This window comes from Hemicordylus capensis, chromosome 1, assembly GCF_027244095.1.
Source record: "Hemicordylus capensis ecotype Gifberg chromosome 1, rHemCap1.1.pri, whole genome shotgun sequence".
Classification (NCBI taxonomy): domain Eukaryota; kingdom Metazoa; phylum Chordata; class Lepidosauria; order Squamata; family Cordylidae; genus Hemicordylus; species Hemicordylus capensis.
Genome location: NC_069657.1, coordinates 381,660,867 through 381,678,465, shown reverse-complemented (window position 1 = coordinate 381,678,465; position 17,599 = coordinate 381,660,867). Strand labels below are relative to the sequence as shown.

The window sequence follows — 17,599 nt, the reverse complement described above, 5'->3', positions numbered from 1 at the left end:
ACCTTGGACCAGGGTGTTCTCAGGAACATATTTGCAAAGTGGGGTGTTCAGGTTCTGGACCTATTTGTGTCCCGGGACGATGCCCTCTATTGCTCCAGGAGAGGGTAAGGGATCCTTGGGCAATGCCTTCATCCTGTTTTGGACAGGCCCTCTACTGTACCTGTTTCCTCTGTTTCTGCTCCTTCCGAGGGTGCTGAGCAAACTGAGATTGGAGCGGGCCAGGGCCATCCTGATAGCCCCTTAGTGGCCCAGGAGGCCTTGGTTTCTGGCCCTGAGGCAGCTGGCGGTGTCTTGGATGTGCCTCCCTGCTCAGCCAAACCTGCTGTCACAGGAGAGGGGTCCGGTGCTCCACCCAAACATTTGAGACCATCTGACAGCCTGGAAGGTCCTGCCGACTTCCCACCGAGACTAAGGGACATTTTTATTGCAGCCAGGAAGCGGTCCACTAGGAAATCCTATGACCATAAGTAGACTCGTTTCAGTTCCTTTGCTAGCCTGCATGGGTTTGAAGTGTATAACACTTCTGTACAAGATGTTTGTAATTATCTACTTTCACTTAAGGAGTCTGGTCTAAAGCTGTCGTCCCTTAAGGTACGTTTGGCTTCCATTGTGGCACATTCCCCGGCAACCCGAACCCGGGCTTCATGGTTTAAGGACCAGGTAGTTAGGAGTTTCCTGAAGGGTCTGTCACATGTTTTCCCTTATGATCCTGTTGTGTTACTGACTTGGGAACTGTCTGTGGTTCTGGCCGGGTTGATGCGGCCCCCCTTTGAGCCTCTGGCTTCAATTGATCCCCGTCTCCTTACCTCGAAGGTTGCCTTTCTGATGGCCATTACCTCTGCTAGGAGGGTGAGTGAATTACGGGCATTAAGGGTTGATCCACCTTACCTGCAATTTCACAAGGACAACAGGATGTACAATTTCTCCCTAAGGTGGTCTCTATGTTCCATCGTTCTATGCCACTAACTTTGCCTGTATTCTTCCAGAATCCTTCCTCTGATGCAGAGTGTAGGTTACATCGCTTGGATGTTAGAAGGACATTATCCTTCTATGTCCAGAGATCTGCTGAGTGGAAAAAACTCCTTCCCTGTTTGTTCACTATGATGGGCCTTGTAAAGGCCTCCAAGTTTCTGCTCAATCTATGTCCAGATAGATAGTTTTGACAATTGAGCTTTGTTATAAATTGGCTCGTAAGCAGTTGCCTGCTTCTGTTAAGGCCTACTCGGTCAGGTCTGTGGCAGCCTCTGTTGCCTTTGATCATGCAGTCCCTTTGGACACTATTTGTCAAGCAGCTACTTGGGCTTCGCCCCATTCATTTATCCGCCATTATGCTATTGATGCCAGGGCACGGAATGATGCTGTATTTGGCAGGAGTGTCCTGCAGTCCATTTTCAGTTGATGTACTTGTTTCTGAAATAAAAGTTTCTGGCAGATTACATATTGCGTTGTCTCTTCCCTCCTCCTTGGGTGCTAGCTTGTTATGCACCCATTGGTGTAAAAGACAGAGACCACATCGAAGAACAACAGGTTACTCACCTGTAACTTGGTTCTTCTAGTGGTCATCTGTACTTTTACACACCCTCCCGTCTTCCCCGCGGTGTCTCCTGAAGGCAGACTCCGTGTCTGAGAGGATGAGGAGTGGCACAGCCACATATAGCGGCTGGGGGTGGGGTTCCTGCCCAAAGCAGGAGAATTGAGCTTGTTAGGTTCCGACGAGGTCTCTGCACAGGCACATAGCCCATTGGTGTAAAAGTACAGTTGACCACTAGAAGAACTGAAGTTACAGGTGAGTAACCTGTTGCTGTTATACCTTCAGCAAAAAAAGGAACAATAGGTAAGATAGTTGCAACAACTGTGCCTTTAGAAAAGCGGTGGTGATTAGAGCACAGCTCCAGAATATCACCATTATTATCTCAGAGGTAGGACTAATTACAAGACACTAAAAAGGGAACGAAAAATGGTTGTTCCTTATAGAAAATATTTTATAGCTCGTGAAGCTGAATACCACATTATTAATCTTACTGTATGTGAAAATATGGTAGTTTGATATTCCTAGTCATATTTTGATTAGTGCAATTGCACTTTGGATGTCTAGAATTCCCTCATGGGTTTTGAGTAGCTGCAGTATTTTACCATTTCTGTATTTCATTCTGCATTTCAATGATTGATGAAATATTTATTTGCCAAAATAAAGTGCTCCATTTTTCATCTTTAGTAGAGTAATGAAGTATTTCTGTTCAAAAATACTGCAGTGGCCTTGGTCAGCAACCAGTTTTGCCAGAGAACCATTTGAAAAAAAGGGTAGGGGAAAGTGGTGGGCAAGGACTCCAGTCTCTTGCTCCCAAGATGACCTACTCCCAAATTCCATAGACACAATTACCACTCCACCTCCATGCACCTCTTTTTTTTTCTCGGTTAGTATCTAGGGAGCCAGATGATGTCTTTCAGGGGACCAGATATGGCTCAGCAATCCATAGCTAAAAGGTAAGGTGTGCCATTGAGTCGGTGTCGACTCTTGGTGACCACAGAGCCCTGTGGTTGTCTTTGGTAGAATACAAGAGGGGTTTACCATTGCCTCCTCCTGTGCAGTGTGAGGTGATGCCTTTTAGCATCTTCCTATATCGCTGTTGCCTAATATAGGTGTTTCCCATAGCCTGGGAAACATCAGTGGGGTTTGAATCTGCAACCTCTGGTTTGCTAGTCAAGTCATTTCCCTGCTGCGCCATTAGGTGGCTTAATCCATAGCTACTATGAGATAGAGAATCTGCACCACGCCCACCCTCACAAATTCTAAGGCACCAAGCATAGGAGATATGTGCATGGAAACAGGCTCCTACCCAAGTACTACTGATTGAATCAAGCATTTGTGTGTTTTGACATGGTGGGTAGGGATGTGCATGAACCGGTCTGGAGGCCATGTTAGAGGCCTACGAACCGGTTCAGAATTGGGCCAGTCTGGCGGGTGTGTGTGTGTGTCTAGCTTTAAGGGCGGGGGGGGCGGGGCGGGCGATGCTCCACTCCGGAGCAAAGTTTTAGGGGCAGCAGCATTCCTCCCTGCTGCCCCTGGCCCCGTCGTTGCCTGGAAAAAGGGGAAGTTGCTGGACGTGCGTGCCGCAACGGGTGCAAGCATGGCGGCAACTTCCCCTTTTTCCAGGCAACGATGGGGCCAGGGGCAGAAGAGAGGTATGCTGCTGCCCCTAAAACTGGGAAAAGCAGCGGGGGGGGGGGGTAAGTACTACCCCCCACCCTTAAAGCTAGACACCCCCCAGTGCCAGACTGTGCTTCTGTGGTTCCGTGCAGATCCCTAATGGTGGGAGCTGACATCCGGGAAGGAACACTGATCTGAACATGAGGGTTCACAAGAGTATATAATGTGGGAATGGTGTTTCAACATTTTGTCTTGAAATGTAAAAGTGTCCAATATCAGTCATGCATTTTTGATCAAATGGTATTGTGCCATGCTACACTCATTGGTTGCATTCAGACATAGCGACTAGGCACGGTTAAAGGTGGCCGAGGTTTTGATTTGGAACTCCAAATCATGCCACAGACGGTCACCAAATTCCAGTTGCAGGAGAGAGAAGAAGACCCTCCTTGTTGTTCGGAGCGTCACTGTGTCAGCAGGTCAGCGCAATTGGGCACGATCTTGAAAGGTTTGTGTTGAATGTGACTGTGCATTTTTGGAGCACTCTGCCCGAAGCAGAGGAAAGGCATTTTGAGCCCTGTAGTGTTCTGTAGTGCCTGCGCTTCTTCTGCCAGTGATGCACACTCCCTCCCCCCAGTAGCCCCACACCCTGAAAGCACCATAAAACCATTAATTCTTGGGTGGTTTTGAGATCTTGGCTGGGTGGAATTCTGCTTTCAGCATGGGAGAGGGAAAATCCATATCTGCTAGTATGGGATATGCAGATGGAGGAGAGCAAAGGATGCTTAGCAGGGTCTGTCCCACCATAACCAGGGAGAATGTCACAAGGGGTGACCCTGGCAAAGCAGTCCATGCAGAACCATCCGAAATCTGCTGTCTGGCAGCTTGCTGCTGAGTGGGCTAGCCCTCTCTTGAGAGGGCCAGTCTACTGGGAATATGGCTGAGCTGTGCTGTGCCTGCTGAAGGGCAATTCCTACTCTGTGGACTGTGAGCTCACTTGCTGAGCCAGCCCACCTAAACACCAATGAACCCAAGTGTCTGGGCCCCACTTCCCCACCTTTTGAGGGGTAAAAATTAGAACAGACTCCCCCCAAACCTCCCCACCCTCTTCCCCTGTGCAGACTTTCATGCACACAAAGGACATCCAGACGCTCCATCTGTCATTGCCCCGACGCGTGTACGGAGGGGAGGGGGAGACACTGGGTAAACACATTCAAAATTCCCAGGTCCCAGTCTGTCGTGCCGTATGCAGATATCCTGGTGTGGGGATTCCCGGGAGATGGAAGTACCTGTTCTCTGACCACCGTGGGACAGTGGGCTTGCCCTTTGGGTGATGACAAGTGTGGACATGTACACATGAGAGGATGGGTAGGCAGGGCACAGTTTTTCAGCAGTTTGCGGTCCCCAAGACAAGGAGAGCAGTCTCCAGGGCACTCTTTCTCGTGGCTCGCCTGCACACAGAAACCTGGCTCTCTTTAGAGCCCCCATGGCCTGATCCTCTTGTGAGGGAGTTGTTAGTGGGAGAAGGGGATGTTTTGCTATCTGTATTCATTTCAGATTTGTCCGGGCAATTCTCTCCCCTCCCCTCTTTTGGTCCTTCTCATGAGTTGTTCAGGGGTGTCCTCGTGGCCTTTCCCCCTCATGCATGGTCAGTGAGCCCTGGGTTGGGTGCCTATATCCTTGAAAAATACTGATGGAGGTGACCAGCCTTGATCATGAGTAAGCCTGGGGGGCATGAACTCCAAACAGGGGGAAGGGACTGTGCCCAGTGTTCTCTCGAATTTGTTTCATCTGTGTACAGAATGATCTTTGTTCTGGGCAGCAGTATCAAGGCAGTGTATGAGTGGGATCAAAAATTGAGTGGACATCAAAAAACGTCTCAGACTGTGCTTCCCCAACCTTTTTGTGAAAAGAAAACTTGGCAGCTCAGAAATCCCTTCGGTGGGGGGGGGGCTGCCTTTCAAACTGGAGTTTGGTGAGGCAAACTGGAGGCCACTTTTGGCCCATAACTGTGGTTTGGGGCATAACCGAGTTACAACCACATTTAACCACAGTTAGCTGTTATGTCTGAATCCAGCCATTGTCTCTCTCTTCCATGGTCAGCATCTATCATTCAGAATCTTCTGTACTTAATGGTGCACACAAGTATTGTAATCTATGAATTAATGCCTGAAGCCATTTTGCACAGAAACCCTTAAAATGCTGATAAAAGAAATAATTAAAAAAACCTAAACAACCCTTAAATGCCAGAGAAGTAAACTTTCTAATTCTAAAGCTGAAAAACAAAAACAAAACCCCACTAATCGTGTGGGTATGGTATGGGAAGGTATCCAGGAATTGTTGAGACACTACTTATGGGTGCAGAAACTTAATGTGAACTGACCCAAAAAACTTACACAGAAGGAAGTTCCCGACCTATGCCATGTGATAGATCAGGAAGCCAAGCCGCATTAAACTTGTAACAAATGTGTATCTTTGAATTTTCTTAAATACCTTCTTATTTAAACTGTTTACATAGATTTTTCAGTGTTTAATTTAGACGTAGAAATTTGAAAACACGTTTCTCACAGCAACTGTTTTTAAAACTTCGGGGGCTGCATCTTGACAAACCAAGTGATCTTCTGAATGAAAGTACCATCTCACGCTCTCCTCCCACGTCAAATGTTGTGACTGTGTGTTATCATCACCCGACATTTCGGTGAAGTGTCCACTGATTTGATGCATCTGCCTGGAGACAGGGAGGGCACTGCCTTTGAGGACGGCTCTGCCAGGCTCCTCCTTCCCACCTCCTCACACAAAGCAAGCAATGCGGAGGAGCCGTGGGCGTCAAACAAAGCTTGAGCTTCGTGAGCAGCTCGGAAAGTACTAACAGCCTGGGAGCGCAAAAAGACACAAGCCATGCTAACGTGACGAAAGGCTGCAGATATTCAAGAAGCATTACCTAGCTATCCTTATTAAATAAGCGTTTACCCTTAATACAAAAATCAGAAGCGAGGGTATAATGACAACAACAAGATAACCCTTGACGGTTATGTAGTGTAGGATAATAGACAAGCAGGTGACACTCATATCTCCTGCCCGCCCCCGCGCTCCGTTCTAGTTCTACCCTTGCAATGCTTCCTCCTGGAGGGCTGAGGGGCATCCCCAAGGGAGGAGCGGCAGGTTTGCCGTCGCGTCGAGGAGCTTCCTGGACACCTCCCCGCCGCGAACCGGGCATTGTGGGGATTGTAGTCTGGAGGCCCAGCTCTGCGCACACGCTTTCCCCGCTTGGGGCGGGACTCTGGCTCCGGGCCGGCCGCAGGAGGAGCTGGGGAAGAGGCGGCTGGGGGTGCTCGCCGCTGCGCTGCTGCCGCCGCCGCCGCCTCGGCGAAGCCAGGAGGAAGCAAGTGGGGAGTCCCCTGTTGTCCCTCCGGGTCACCCCGTCGCTGAGAAGAGAGGCCGCCGCGGCTGGGAAGGGGCCGCGGGCGGCCAATGCGAAATTGGCTGGTGCTTCTGTGCCCGTGTGCAGTTGGGGTCGTGCTGCACCTTTGGCTGCTGCTCCTCAGCTGCCCGGCTGGTGGCCCCGGGCAGCAGCACGCGGCAGGTAGGTGGGGAAGGAGCGAGCGGCACGGAGGGAGCCCGGCAGCCCACCTGGGGCGGGCGGGCGGGAGGTGCAGGTGGGGGGTGAGGACAGGACACTGCACCCTCGTTCCTCATGCGCGTGAAGTCATGTAGGCGAGCGGGGGGGGGGTCATGTATGAGTGGGGTGTGCGAAGGCGGGGTGTAGAAGGCATCCCTTCGCCCTGACACCTCCCGCGTTGGGTCGAGAAAAGGACAAGGCGTAGAGGAGAGCCAGGTTTGTTTTCGCCCTCCCCCGGCAGCTGTGGGGTGGACCCCTGTCCTGGCACAGTGGAGGTGTGCGTGAGAAGGGCACAGAGAGGCTGGTCGCTCCACAGCCTAGAGTGCCGGTCCCGGAGAGAAGCGCTAAGCGGGCTCTCCTCCCCCCGCCCGCAAGGAAAACAAGGACACGTGGGATAGACAGAATCGTCCCCCGATAGGAGAGGAGGAGGTGGGGTGAGCCAGGAGGAGCTCGCAAGAACCTTGGGGTAGTCGGGCATGGGGAAGGCGCCCTTCAACTAGGGAGTAAGGGGGTAGGGGAGGAATGAAGGGCACCACCCGCCCAAGGGCTTGGAGACAAGTTGGAAGCACGTCGAAGACAAGTGGGGGTGGGGGGTGGGGAGTGGTTTTCAGTCAGGGGCTGCAAAATAAGGCGCCGAGCAATTGAGAGGCAGATTTCTTCTATCTGGTTTTTATGACACGGTGATGGGGTTTAAACGTCCCTCAGCCAGGGTAAGAAAAGGAGCTTTGCAGCTTTCTCAGAAGCAAGACCCTCTGAGTTCAGTGAGGTTTCCTCACTGATGTTGACATGTGGCCTGCTGTCCTGACCTGGAGCAAAGGAGAAAAAGCCATATAGTGGGAATCAAGCTAAGGACACTTACATTTGGTATAGGAGAGAAAAGGGTGTGTATGTAAGAGAGAAAAGGTGGGGAAGGGGGTAAATGTTCTTTCTTTGGACTTGGGAGACAAAGATAGGAACTCCTGTCCAGTTGGCCTGCTATAGTTGCTTGATTGGAGCATGACAAGAATTAGGGTAGTAGGAGGATCAAGCCATTCCTTTCCTAGAACTTGGTTTCTGGAAAATTTTGGTATCCTTATGAGCCATTTTGTTAGTGGGGCTAGTGGTGCACAATAAGTGAACAGCAATAATGTTCAAGTAAGGGAATTTTTAAAAAAAGCACTTACATTCAGATAGGACTGTTCAAGTAACAACCCTGCAAACTAAATTATTGATGGAATATCATTTGGCAACCTGCAGGGTTGATCACAAGCAATAGGTTCAATAACAATGTGTGGTGTAACGCTTTGGAGAAAATTTCTTGCCATCAATCAGTGAAGTAGCATGTGTGTCTTAAGGGCTGTAAGAAGAAAATGGCCCAATAAATTAGACCTCATCTAAAAATCCTTTCTCTCTTGGGCAATTGTTACAAACATGTTGCCTTCAAGACAATCAAATCTCTTTAAGAATAGTACAGGATGGGTTGAAGGGGGAATACTTGTTTTTATATTGTGTATTTTGTGTAACGAGTGTTCTGAAAAGTTCTTGCCTAATAGTGTGGGATAGACATTTAACAAGTCAATTAATGTCCCTCTGAGTGCTGGTGAGATTTTTCAGCTATGGCATTCAGTTTTTCACAGATCTGAAAAACTCTGATAATGACAGCTGTCCTCAGACCTTCTTGTGCCTTTCCCCTTTATACAAGTTTAGCATTTTGGGGAGTTGGATCTCATTTCCCCCTTGTTTCTACTTAGTCTTAAGTAGAAGCAAACTTCTGTGGGCAGCATCCATCCAAGTCTCCCATTCACAGAAGTATGTTCTGCTTACATAAGTAGGGAGGAGTGATTTTCATTCATTTTTCTTCACTCTGCTGTCTCCTATATCTTTTCAAAAATGTCTCCTGAGGGTTGCTCTAGTTTCCCAGGGACCAATTTTCAAGGGAGACATGGGGGCTGCAGGGAAAAGGGGAGAACTAGCAAAAATCATTCCTCTCCCCATGCACAAGTGGAATGTACTTCCACAAACAGGAGACTAGACTGAATACTGTCCAGTGTTGCTGTGGCTGTACCTACGATTAGTTGCTTGTCTTCTCCTATGACTGAGGATTTTAGGACTGTGGCAGATGTGTAGTGAGCAGTTAGCTGTTCTGTTTTAGAGTTTTGGTGTTCCATAAGTAGTCCATGACCATATAACACTTGAAAGGTTAAAAGAAATTATTTTGTATTCAGGCTTTTGTTCAATGAGCTGTCCTTGCTCTTTATAAATTTCTAGCTAAGTTTTGTTCTGGGGTTTTTTGTGTTTGTTTTTAAATTGAGTTTTGTTGTTCTAGCTTGTTTTTAATGAATGTTATTGTTTTATCTTGTTGTTAATTTCCCTGGAGTCTGAGGACGAAGGGCGTTATAGAAGTAAGTAAGTAAATACAGTTGGCTGATATACTGCACAATATGCTGTCATCTTTGGAATCGTGTGTGTGTGTGCGCAGTTGTGCAAGAGCACTCTTGTGCAACTGGCAAGAATTGTGAAAACACAGCTGCATGATAGAGGGCTGTTATTTCTTACACAACTGTGCCAACGCTCTGTTACAAAGCTGATAATGTTTTCTGGTCTGTGAGGCACCATATGCATATATATATATATATATATATATATATATATATATATTCATTCTATACATATATAGGATACCATTACATGTCACCAGATTGTCCATTGCACAACAATGGAAAAACAAAAATATGACTCTTGTCATTTGGTACCAGCATATGTGGCACATAGCCATATCAGAAAAATTGACCCACAATATTAATCTTTGACTGGGTCAAGCTAATTCCAATGCTTTTTTTTTTTAACCATATGGTCTGATCTTATTTTATTTACAAATTAGGAAAATTTTGCTCATTCCCCATCTTCAAACTATATTAATATTTGGAAAGATTGTCAAATGAAACTGTTGTGTAATTATGTAGAAACTGGAGTTTATGTGTATGTAAAAAGGGCTATTATTGCTAGTGATGCTTGTTTTTTTCATAAATGATTGTTTTGTGTCATTATTTAATAAAATAAATTAAGTTTTTTGAAAAATGGATACCATTACATCAATAAGTAACAAAGAAATAATTTCTGTACTGGAACTTCATTATGATTTTTAAAAAAAGTTGTCCAGGCCAGAGAGAATTAATTGAGCAAACATTAATAAAGGATTCCCAACTTAATGTCAGTGTTCCATTTTCCTCTTCTCCCTCACTTAAATGAAAGCTGTTAGTTTTGCTATCTTCTTTATAATTAATTCTCTTAACCAGCCAGCGTGCAGATGTGGCAAGGCAATGCGTGCCAGTGAGTGAGGCACCTGATTGGCTGAGCTCTCTTTGGCCGGCGGAGGCGCCTGGCCGTTGTGAGGAGGGGCTGGGAGGTGGGAGGCAGTGGGAAGGACTGGCCCTGGCCTGGCGCCAGAGGGGGACATGCGTGCCCAGGATTTGGCAGCAGAACTCTCGCGACAGGGTGCAAGAGTTCCGAAGTGAGGACTGAGGAGGAGAGGAGGAAGAAAGTGCCAGCAATGGCTGCTGGCTGGTGGAGGAGGGAGGAGAGAAAGGCGGTGGCGGGCGGGGGAGAGAAAGGCGGTGGTGGGTGGGGGGAGAGAAAGGTGGGGGGAGAGAGGCGGCAGCGGGCGGGGAGAGAGAAAGGTGGCGGCGGGCAGCGGGCGGGGGAGAGAAAGGCGGCAGCGGGTGGGGGAGAGAGGGGGGGCAGCGGGCAGACGGGAGGGAGTAAAAACAGCGGCGGTGGGGCCCTTCTTGGCCTCCTGCCCACGGCTCTGTGTGTGTGTAGGAACGGGAGGGGAGGAGGGCTGGAGAGCTCGGGACAGAGGGAAGGGAAAGAGAGGAGAGACTGGGGCAGGAAGAAAAGGGAGGGGAAAACAGCCGGCCCCAAAGCGCTGCACATATGCTCTGTGCGGGGTTGGCTAGTTGCTGTATAATCCTACATTTCCCCCATCTCTTTGTGGATGTTAGGGATAGTGGATACTCTCCAGTATTTTGCATTAAGGACTTGGGTTGCCATCACAATATATGCAGTTAACAAATTTTTGTTATTTGCATTAATTCTTGTAGGTAATGGGCCCAGTATAACATTTCCCCAAAATTATTACTTTCCTCCATTACCTTTTTGTAAAGGAACAACTCCGCTATATATGATGATAATCGCCTTGTGTTCTCTGGCACTTCCAGCACTGGGGGATGTATGCATTATTAATTTGCTTATGATTTTTGGGGTGGTATTTTATTTTTATATTTACATTTTATATCCTGCTCTTCCTCCAAGGAGCCCAGAGCAGTGTACTACATACTTAAGTTTCTCCACACAACAACCCTGTGAAGTAGGTTAGGCTGAGAGAGAAGTGACTGGCCCAGAGTCACCCAGCAAGTATGGCTGAATGGGGATTTGAACTCGGGTCTCCCCAGTCCTAGTCGAGCACTGTAACCACTATACCATGCTGGTGGTATACCTTATTGACATTACTTTATAACAATTAACCTGTCAATTCACATTCAAAGAAAATCTGTATTTCTTCTTTCATACACTCTTTACACCCATATTAATGTTAATGCACTGGTCCATGAATAGTAATGGACAATAAGAGATGTTATTGCACTCAATAATTCAAAGGCACTCCTTATGTTTCCCCATTAAACCCACATTCTTGTGTCCAGTGCCATTTGCTAGGCTCAAGGCAGGATATCTGATGAACATTATTGGGGCATGAAAATAGCTCAATAGTAGAGGGCATAATCTGTATGAAGAAGGTTTCAGGTTAGGTCTCTGATATCTCAAGTTAAACAGGATCTCGGATTCAGGAGGGTTCGGAAATACTGTGCCTGAGTGAGACCTTGGATTGCTGCTGCCAGTTGGAACAGATAGGCTAGATCAGGAGTTCCCAACTGGTGGTACTCCAGATATTGCTAAACTGCAACTCCTGGCACCCCCAGCTACAATTTGTTGTGACCAGGGATGATGGGAGTTTAGAGAAATCTGGAGCTAGATGGACCAATGGCCTGACTCGGTATAAGGCAACTTGTTATGTTTGCTCACTTCTCTTAGGAAATGTCGATAGAAGTAGACAGCTCTGAGTGGCTGAGTGCAGGTCTCCAGAATGCGTGTCAGTGCTTCGTAGCAAATTCTTAACACCACTTGCATTATTCTGCACCCTATAACTTTAATTTGTATGAACTGTCTGGGGAAGTTGAACAGTTTGAGGTGTATGTAGCTGCATTTTCCAGAATGAAATGTAACTAAATTGATTTCCTAGGTGGACTGGAGTCCTCCACAGAAACCCTGTGGGTAACAATACAAGGCCTGAAAAGGAACGTGCTACTGGGGATGTGCTATCACCCTCTAGATCAAAATGCTGACAGTGACTGGGAGTTGCAGGAAAAAAGGGAGGTGTCAAGGAGAGGCAGGGCTGTAATAATGGGTGATTTCAATTACCCACACTTAGACTGGGTAAATTCACAGTCAGGTAATGACAGAGAGGTCAAATTTCTAGATACGCTGAATGACTGTGTCCTAGGACAGTTGGTATTGGAACCAACCAGAGATAAGGCGACCTTGGACTTAATCCTGAGTGGCACCCAGGACCTGGTGTGGGATGTCAGTGTCATTGACCCCATAGGGAACAGTGACTATAGTGCGATCAAATTCAGCATATATGGGGTGGGGGGGAGAATCAGCAAGGAAGGCTAACACAGACATTTTGAATTTCAGAAGAGGAAACTTCTCCAAAATGAGGAGTATGGTGAAAACAAAGCTGAAAGGGAAGATCAGGAGAGTCACTTCGCTCCAGAATGCATGGAGTTTACTCAAAACTACAATACTAGAAGCCCAGTTAGATTGTATACCCAAAAGGAGGAAAGGTACCACTAAGTCCAGGAGGATGCCAGCATGGTTAACAGGTACGGTCAAGGAAGCCATAAAAGGGAAGAATACTTGCTTCTGAAATTGGAAGGCCTGTCCAAATGAAGGAAACAAAAAGGAATACAAATTATGGCAAAAGAAATGCAAGGTGACAATAAGGGAGGCAAAAAGAGAGTTTGAGGAACATTTAGCTAAAAGTATCAAGGGAAATAACAAAAACTTCTTTAAATGCATCAGATGCAGGAAACCTGCCAGGGAGATGGTTTGACCCCTAGACAATGAGAGAGTGAAAGGGATTATTAAGGAGGATATGAGGTTGCAGAGAAGCTAAATGAGTTCTTTGCATCTGTCTTCACAGCAGAGGATACCGAGCATATACCTGTTCCTGAACCAGGCTTTTTAGGGATGGAGGCTAAAGAACTGAGTCAGATAGAATTGACAAGAGATGATGTTCTAAACTGTTTAGAAAAACTAAAAACTAGCAAATTGCCAGGGCCAGATGGCATCCATCCAAGAGTCCTCAAAGAACTCAAATGCAAAATTGCTGATCTTCTTGCTAAAATATATAACTTTTCCCTGCAATCGGGCTCTGTACCGGTGGACTGGAAAGTAGTAAATGTTACACCAATTTTCAAAAAGGGATCCAGGGGTGATCCGGGAAATCACAGGCCGGTTAGCTTAACGTCTATTCCAGGCAAATTGATGGAAAGCATCCTCAAGGATGAAATTGTAAAGCACATAGAAGAACAGGTCCTGCTGGGAGTGAACCAGCATTGATTCCGCAAAGGTAAATCTTGCCACACTAACCTTTTGGAGCTCTTTGAGAGTGTCAACAAGTGTGTGGATCAAGGTGATCCAGTTGACATAGTATACCTGGACTTCCAAAAAGCTTTCGACAAAGTTCCTCATCAAAGACTCCTGAGGAAAATTAGCAGTCATGGGATAAGAGGACAAGTACATGTGTGGATTGCTAACTGGTTGAAGGACAGGAAACAGAGGGTAGGTATAAATGGAGAATTTTCACAATGGAGGGAAGTAAGAAGTAGGGTCCCCCAGGGATCTGTACTGAGACCAGTGCTTTTTAATTCATTCAGAAATGATCTATATGTAGGGGTAAGCAGCGATGTGGCCAAATTTCCAGTTGATACCAAACTTTTTTGCGTAGTGAAATCCAAAACGGATTGTGAGGAGCTCCAATAGGATCTCTCCAAACTGGTTAAGTGGGCAACAAAATGGCAAATGCAGTTCAATGTTGGCAAGTGTAAAGTGATGCACATTGGGACAAAACCCCCCAACATCTATATGCTGATGGGATCTGAGCTGTCGGTGACTGACCAGGAGAGGGATCTTGGGGTCGTAGTGGACAGCTCGTTGAAAGTTTCAACTCAGTGTGTGGCAGCTGTTAAAAAGGCCAATTCCATGCTAGGGATATTAGGAAGGGGTTTGAAAATAAAATGGCTAATATTATAATGCCCTTGTGATGCGACCACACCTGGAGTACTTTGTACAATTCTGGTCACCACATCTAAAAAAGGACATTGTAGAACTGGAAAAGGTGTAGAAGAGGACAAGCAAGATGATCAGTGGCCTAGAGCACCTTTCTTATGAGGCAAGACTACAACACCTAGGGCTTTTTAGTTTAGAAAAAAAGCAACTGAGGGGAGACATGATAGAAGTCTATAAAATCATGCATGGTGTGGAGAAAGTGAACAGAGAGAAATTCTTTTCCCTCTCCCATAACACTAGAACCAGGGGTCATCCCATGAAATTGATTGCTGGGAAATTTAGGACCAGCAAACGAAGGTACTTTTTCACACGAAATATAATCCACTTGTGGAATTCTGTACCACAAGATGTGGTGACAGCCAACAACCTGGATGGCTTCAACAGGAGTTTGGATAACTTCATGGAGGAGAGGTCTATCATCGGCTACTAGTTGAAGGGCTATAGGCCACTCCCAGCCTCCAAGGCAGGATGCCTCTGAGTTCTGGCTGCAGGGGAATAACAGCAGGAGAGAGGGCGGGCCCTCAACTCCTGCCTTTGGCTTCCAGTGGCATCTGGTGGGCCACTGTGTGAAACAGGAAGCTGGACTAGATGGGCCTTGGGGGCCTGATCCAGCAGGACTTTTCTTACGTTCTTAATTCTACTTCTATTAGAAAAGTAGATCTTATAACTGAACAAGCAACTCAGATTATATAGGCACCTTCAGCTAGCTAATACCCCTCACTGAAACCCTTGAAACCTAACTAGGATATATTTAACAGACGTTACTTTATTGTGGCTTTTACATACTCCTAATCTTTCCAGCTAATAAGCAGAAGCATGCTCTCCATGGGTCACAAAACATTCTAGAGAGTTGGATATTAAAACAGAGATGTAGGACTTGCAGAAACATTGTTTAGTATCGAACTAGACATGTGGGAGTTCTGTGATTGAAACACTCAGTGTATTTTCCCTTTTACAAAAAGAGCTGCCGGGAGCAGGGAGGAAACTTGGATTTGTACCTTTATGTTTTTGTGCCTGTATATTTTCCATTCCATTGCTAATAGCAGCTTTGAGGGCTGCAATTTAAACTTGGAAATCAGTACAGGGGCAAGGAGTAGACGTCACTTCTGCTATGCTGTGGCCCCCCATCCAAATCTGGGCCCCCTGCAGCTGCTTTTTGAACAATAAATATATTGAGAGTTGTAATCGCAAAACTCCCACATCACATCTTGTTTCACTCTTTGTGGAATTCTAGCTTGAATGCTCAGGACAAATTAATCCATGTCTGAAACTAGCAACATTATAAGTCACTTTTGACCCTAAGCAAAAGGCATAGTCATCGGCATGCACAACTTTAGATTTAGATTTAGATTCCAGATAATCTTTATCTTTCCAAATGGTCTCATATCAGTGTTGCAGGGCAGAATGGAATATTGTGTGACCCAGCATTCCTTGCAAATCGGGAGGAGGCAGGAGAAAATTAAGGTTATTAATGTCTGCAAGGAAATATGAAACTATCCTGGAAGTGAATTAGCATTAGTACAGGGGTGGATTCAACAGTAATTAGTCCTATTTGAAAAAGTAAATTTGGCTGCATATCCAGTTTTCCTTAATGCTCAAGGCTATTTCATGTGCTGTATTTTTAGCACATTCCTTACTGTGTATACTAAAAACGCTGACTGATACCCAAAGCACTTATGTTAAGAGGGACTCTGGGGATATTGTGGGGCTCATGCACAACTCCCCCAGTAGTTTTTCTACATGCACACTGTTGCAGAAGTAGGTGGGATGTCTCTGCTCTGCCCATGCTCCAGCAGTGGTTTAGAAGAGAAGGAAGCTCAGTGCTGACCTTCGGAAAATTTCCTCTTTTCCAGAGTATAGACAGAGCAGGGACATTTTGCCTGCATGCTCAACAGTGTGTGCACGCAGAGGGACTAGGGGAGTTATATGCGGGCTCCAGTTGCGTCCCCGCAGTTACGTGTGTGCTTTAGTAGTCGGGAGTCCAGCCACTATTTGTGTTCCTAAACCAGTTTTTTAAAATGTGTATGATACAGTTTCATGCCACAGGGAGTACATTGTATTCCATACCTGTATGGGAAAATGTGAGTTTATGTAGCAAACTACCCGTGTTTCCCCGAAAATAAGACAGTGTCTTATATTAATTTTAGCCCCCAAAAATGCACTAGGGCAATTAGCGGTACATCAGAAATTACTGCTAGGTCTTACTTTTGGGGTAGGTCTTACTTTTGGGGAAACAGGGTATGTTAGTTAGACCACCTTAAGTGGCGCAACATGGAAATGCTTGACTAACAAGCAGAAGGTTGCCGGTTTGAATCCTTGCTGGTACTATATTGGGCATCAGCAATATAAGAAGATGCTGAAAGGCATTGTCTCATACTGTGCGGGAGGAGGCAATGGTAAACCCCTCCTGTATTCTACCAAAGAAAACCACGGGGTTCTGTTGTCGCCAGGAGTCGAAATCGACTCAACAGCACACTTTACCTTTCTACCTATGTGAAGTTGCCCTTCAATTCTAACCCAGTGTCCGCCTGGGTGTTTTGTTTAATATCACAGGGGATAAATGTGACTCAAAACCTTAAAATGTTAATTTGTTCATCTGGTTCCATCTATGTGCATGGCACTTTACGCGGAATGAGAGTATGGTCCCCTGTTCCAAAGGGCTCACGTTTTGAAAAAGAGACACAAGGGAGGCTGGGGAAAAGAAAGGAAGAATGTGTGATTATTGCTTATATGTATAATTGGCCTTAGTTATATTTCATGGCCAGAAAGGGGTTGGGCCAAAGACCTCCGGGAAGATGTGGGTTTTGAGGAGGTATTTGAAGAAACAGGAAAAGGGAAGCAGGGAAGGGGGGAGAAAAGAATAGGGATCCAATTTAGATAGAATGAGATCTGATTTAGATAAAGCACCATAATATTGAAAACGGGCATCTACGACAGTAGTAGGACCACAAATTGTATATACGTATTTGCTGAGGAGCAGAAATAACACTGAACACAAGAAAATGATTGAAAGTAATATATTTGTTTTATGAAGTAGTGCTTTCATCTTGCATGCTTTATTGAAAACATTCAGTCATTGCAGATAAAAAAACTTCCCATCTCAGAATAATTGTCATGCAAAGAAAATACCACACATATTGAAATTATCAATATTTGTTTTACAATGAGGCTTGTTGGGGGTGGTGCATTTTACTAGCCAGTTGTGTTTGGAGAAAACTTCCATTCCCAGCGATGTCAATGAGATTTGGAGTGTGAAGCAGCTTTTATGCACTTAGCAAACCCCAAGGGATACTTCCCTTGGCTATGTAACACAGCTCACTTCCTTCATTATCTTGGTCACACTTGTGGCCTTTGTGCCCAGCTAATCAGGAACACATTATTTTGTTGTGTGAACTACAGATAGTATTCTACCCATTGGAATGAATCCATGATTTCAAATCAAAACTTTT

The 17,599-nt window shown here is 46.0% G+C and overlaps 1 protein-coding gene across 9 annotated transcripts in view; it reads left to right on the top strand.

Annotated features, from left to right (window-relative positions):
* Nucleotides 1-6,350: 6,350 nt before the first annotated feature.
* Nucleotides 6,351-17,599, top strand: part of B3GALNT2 (beta-1,3-N-acetylgalactosaminyltransferase 2) — a 49,964-nt gene continuing 38,715 nt past the window's right edge. For 2 of the 9 annotated variants that reach the window (XR_008316983.1, XM_053299857.1), the window contains exon 1: nt 6,353-6,728. Coding sequence is in view for 7 of the 9 variants with exons in the window: in XM_053299857.1 (XP_053155832.1) it covers nt 6,617-6,728 (112 nt within the window). In the remaining 2 variants the exon portion in view is untranslated. Of the gene's footprint in view, nt 6,729-17,599 lie in introns of all 9 variants that reach the window. The other 7 variants (XM_053299830.1, XM_053299840.1, XR_008316986.1 and 4 more) reach the window with 6 other exon arrangements.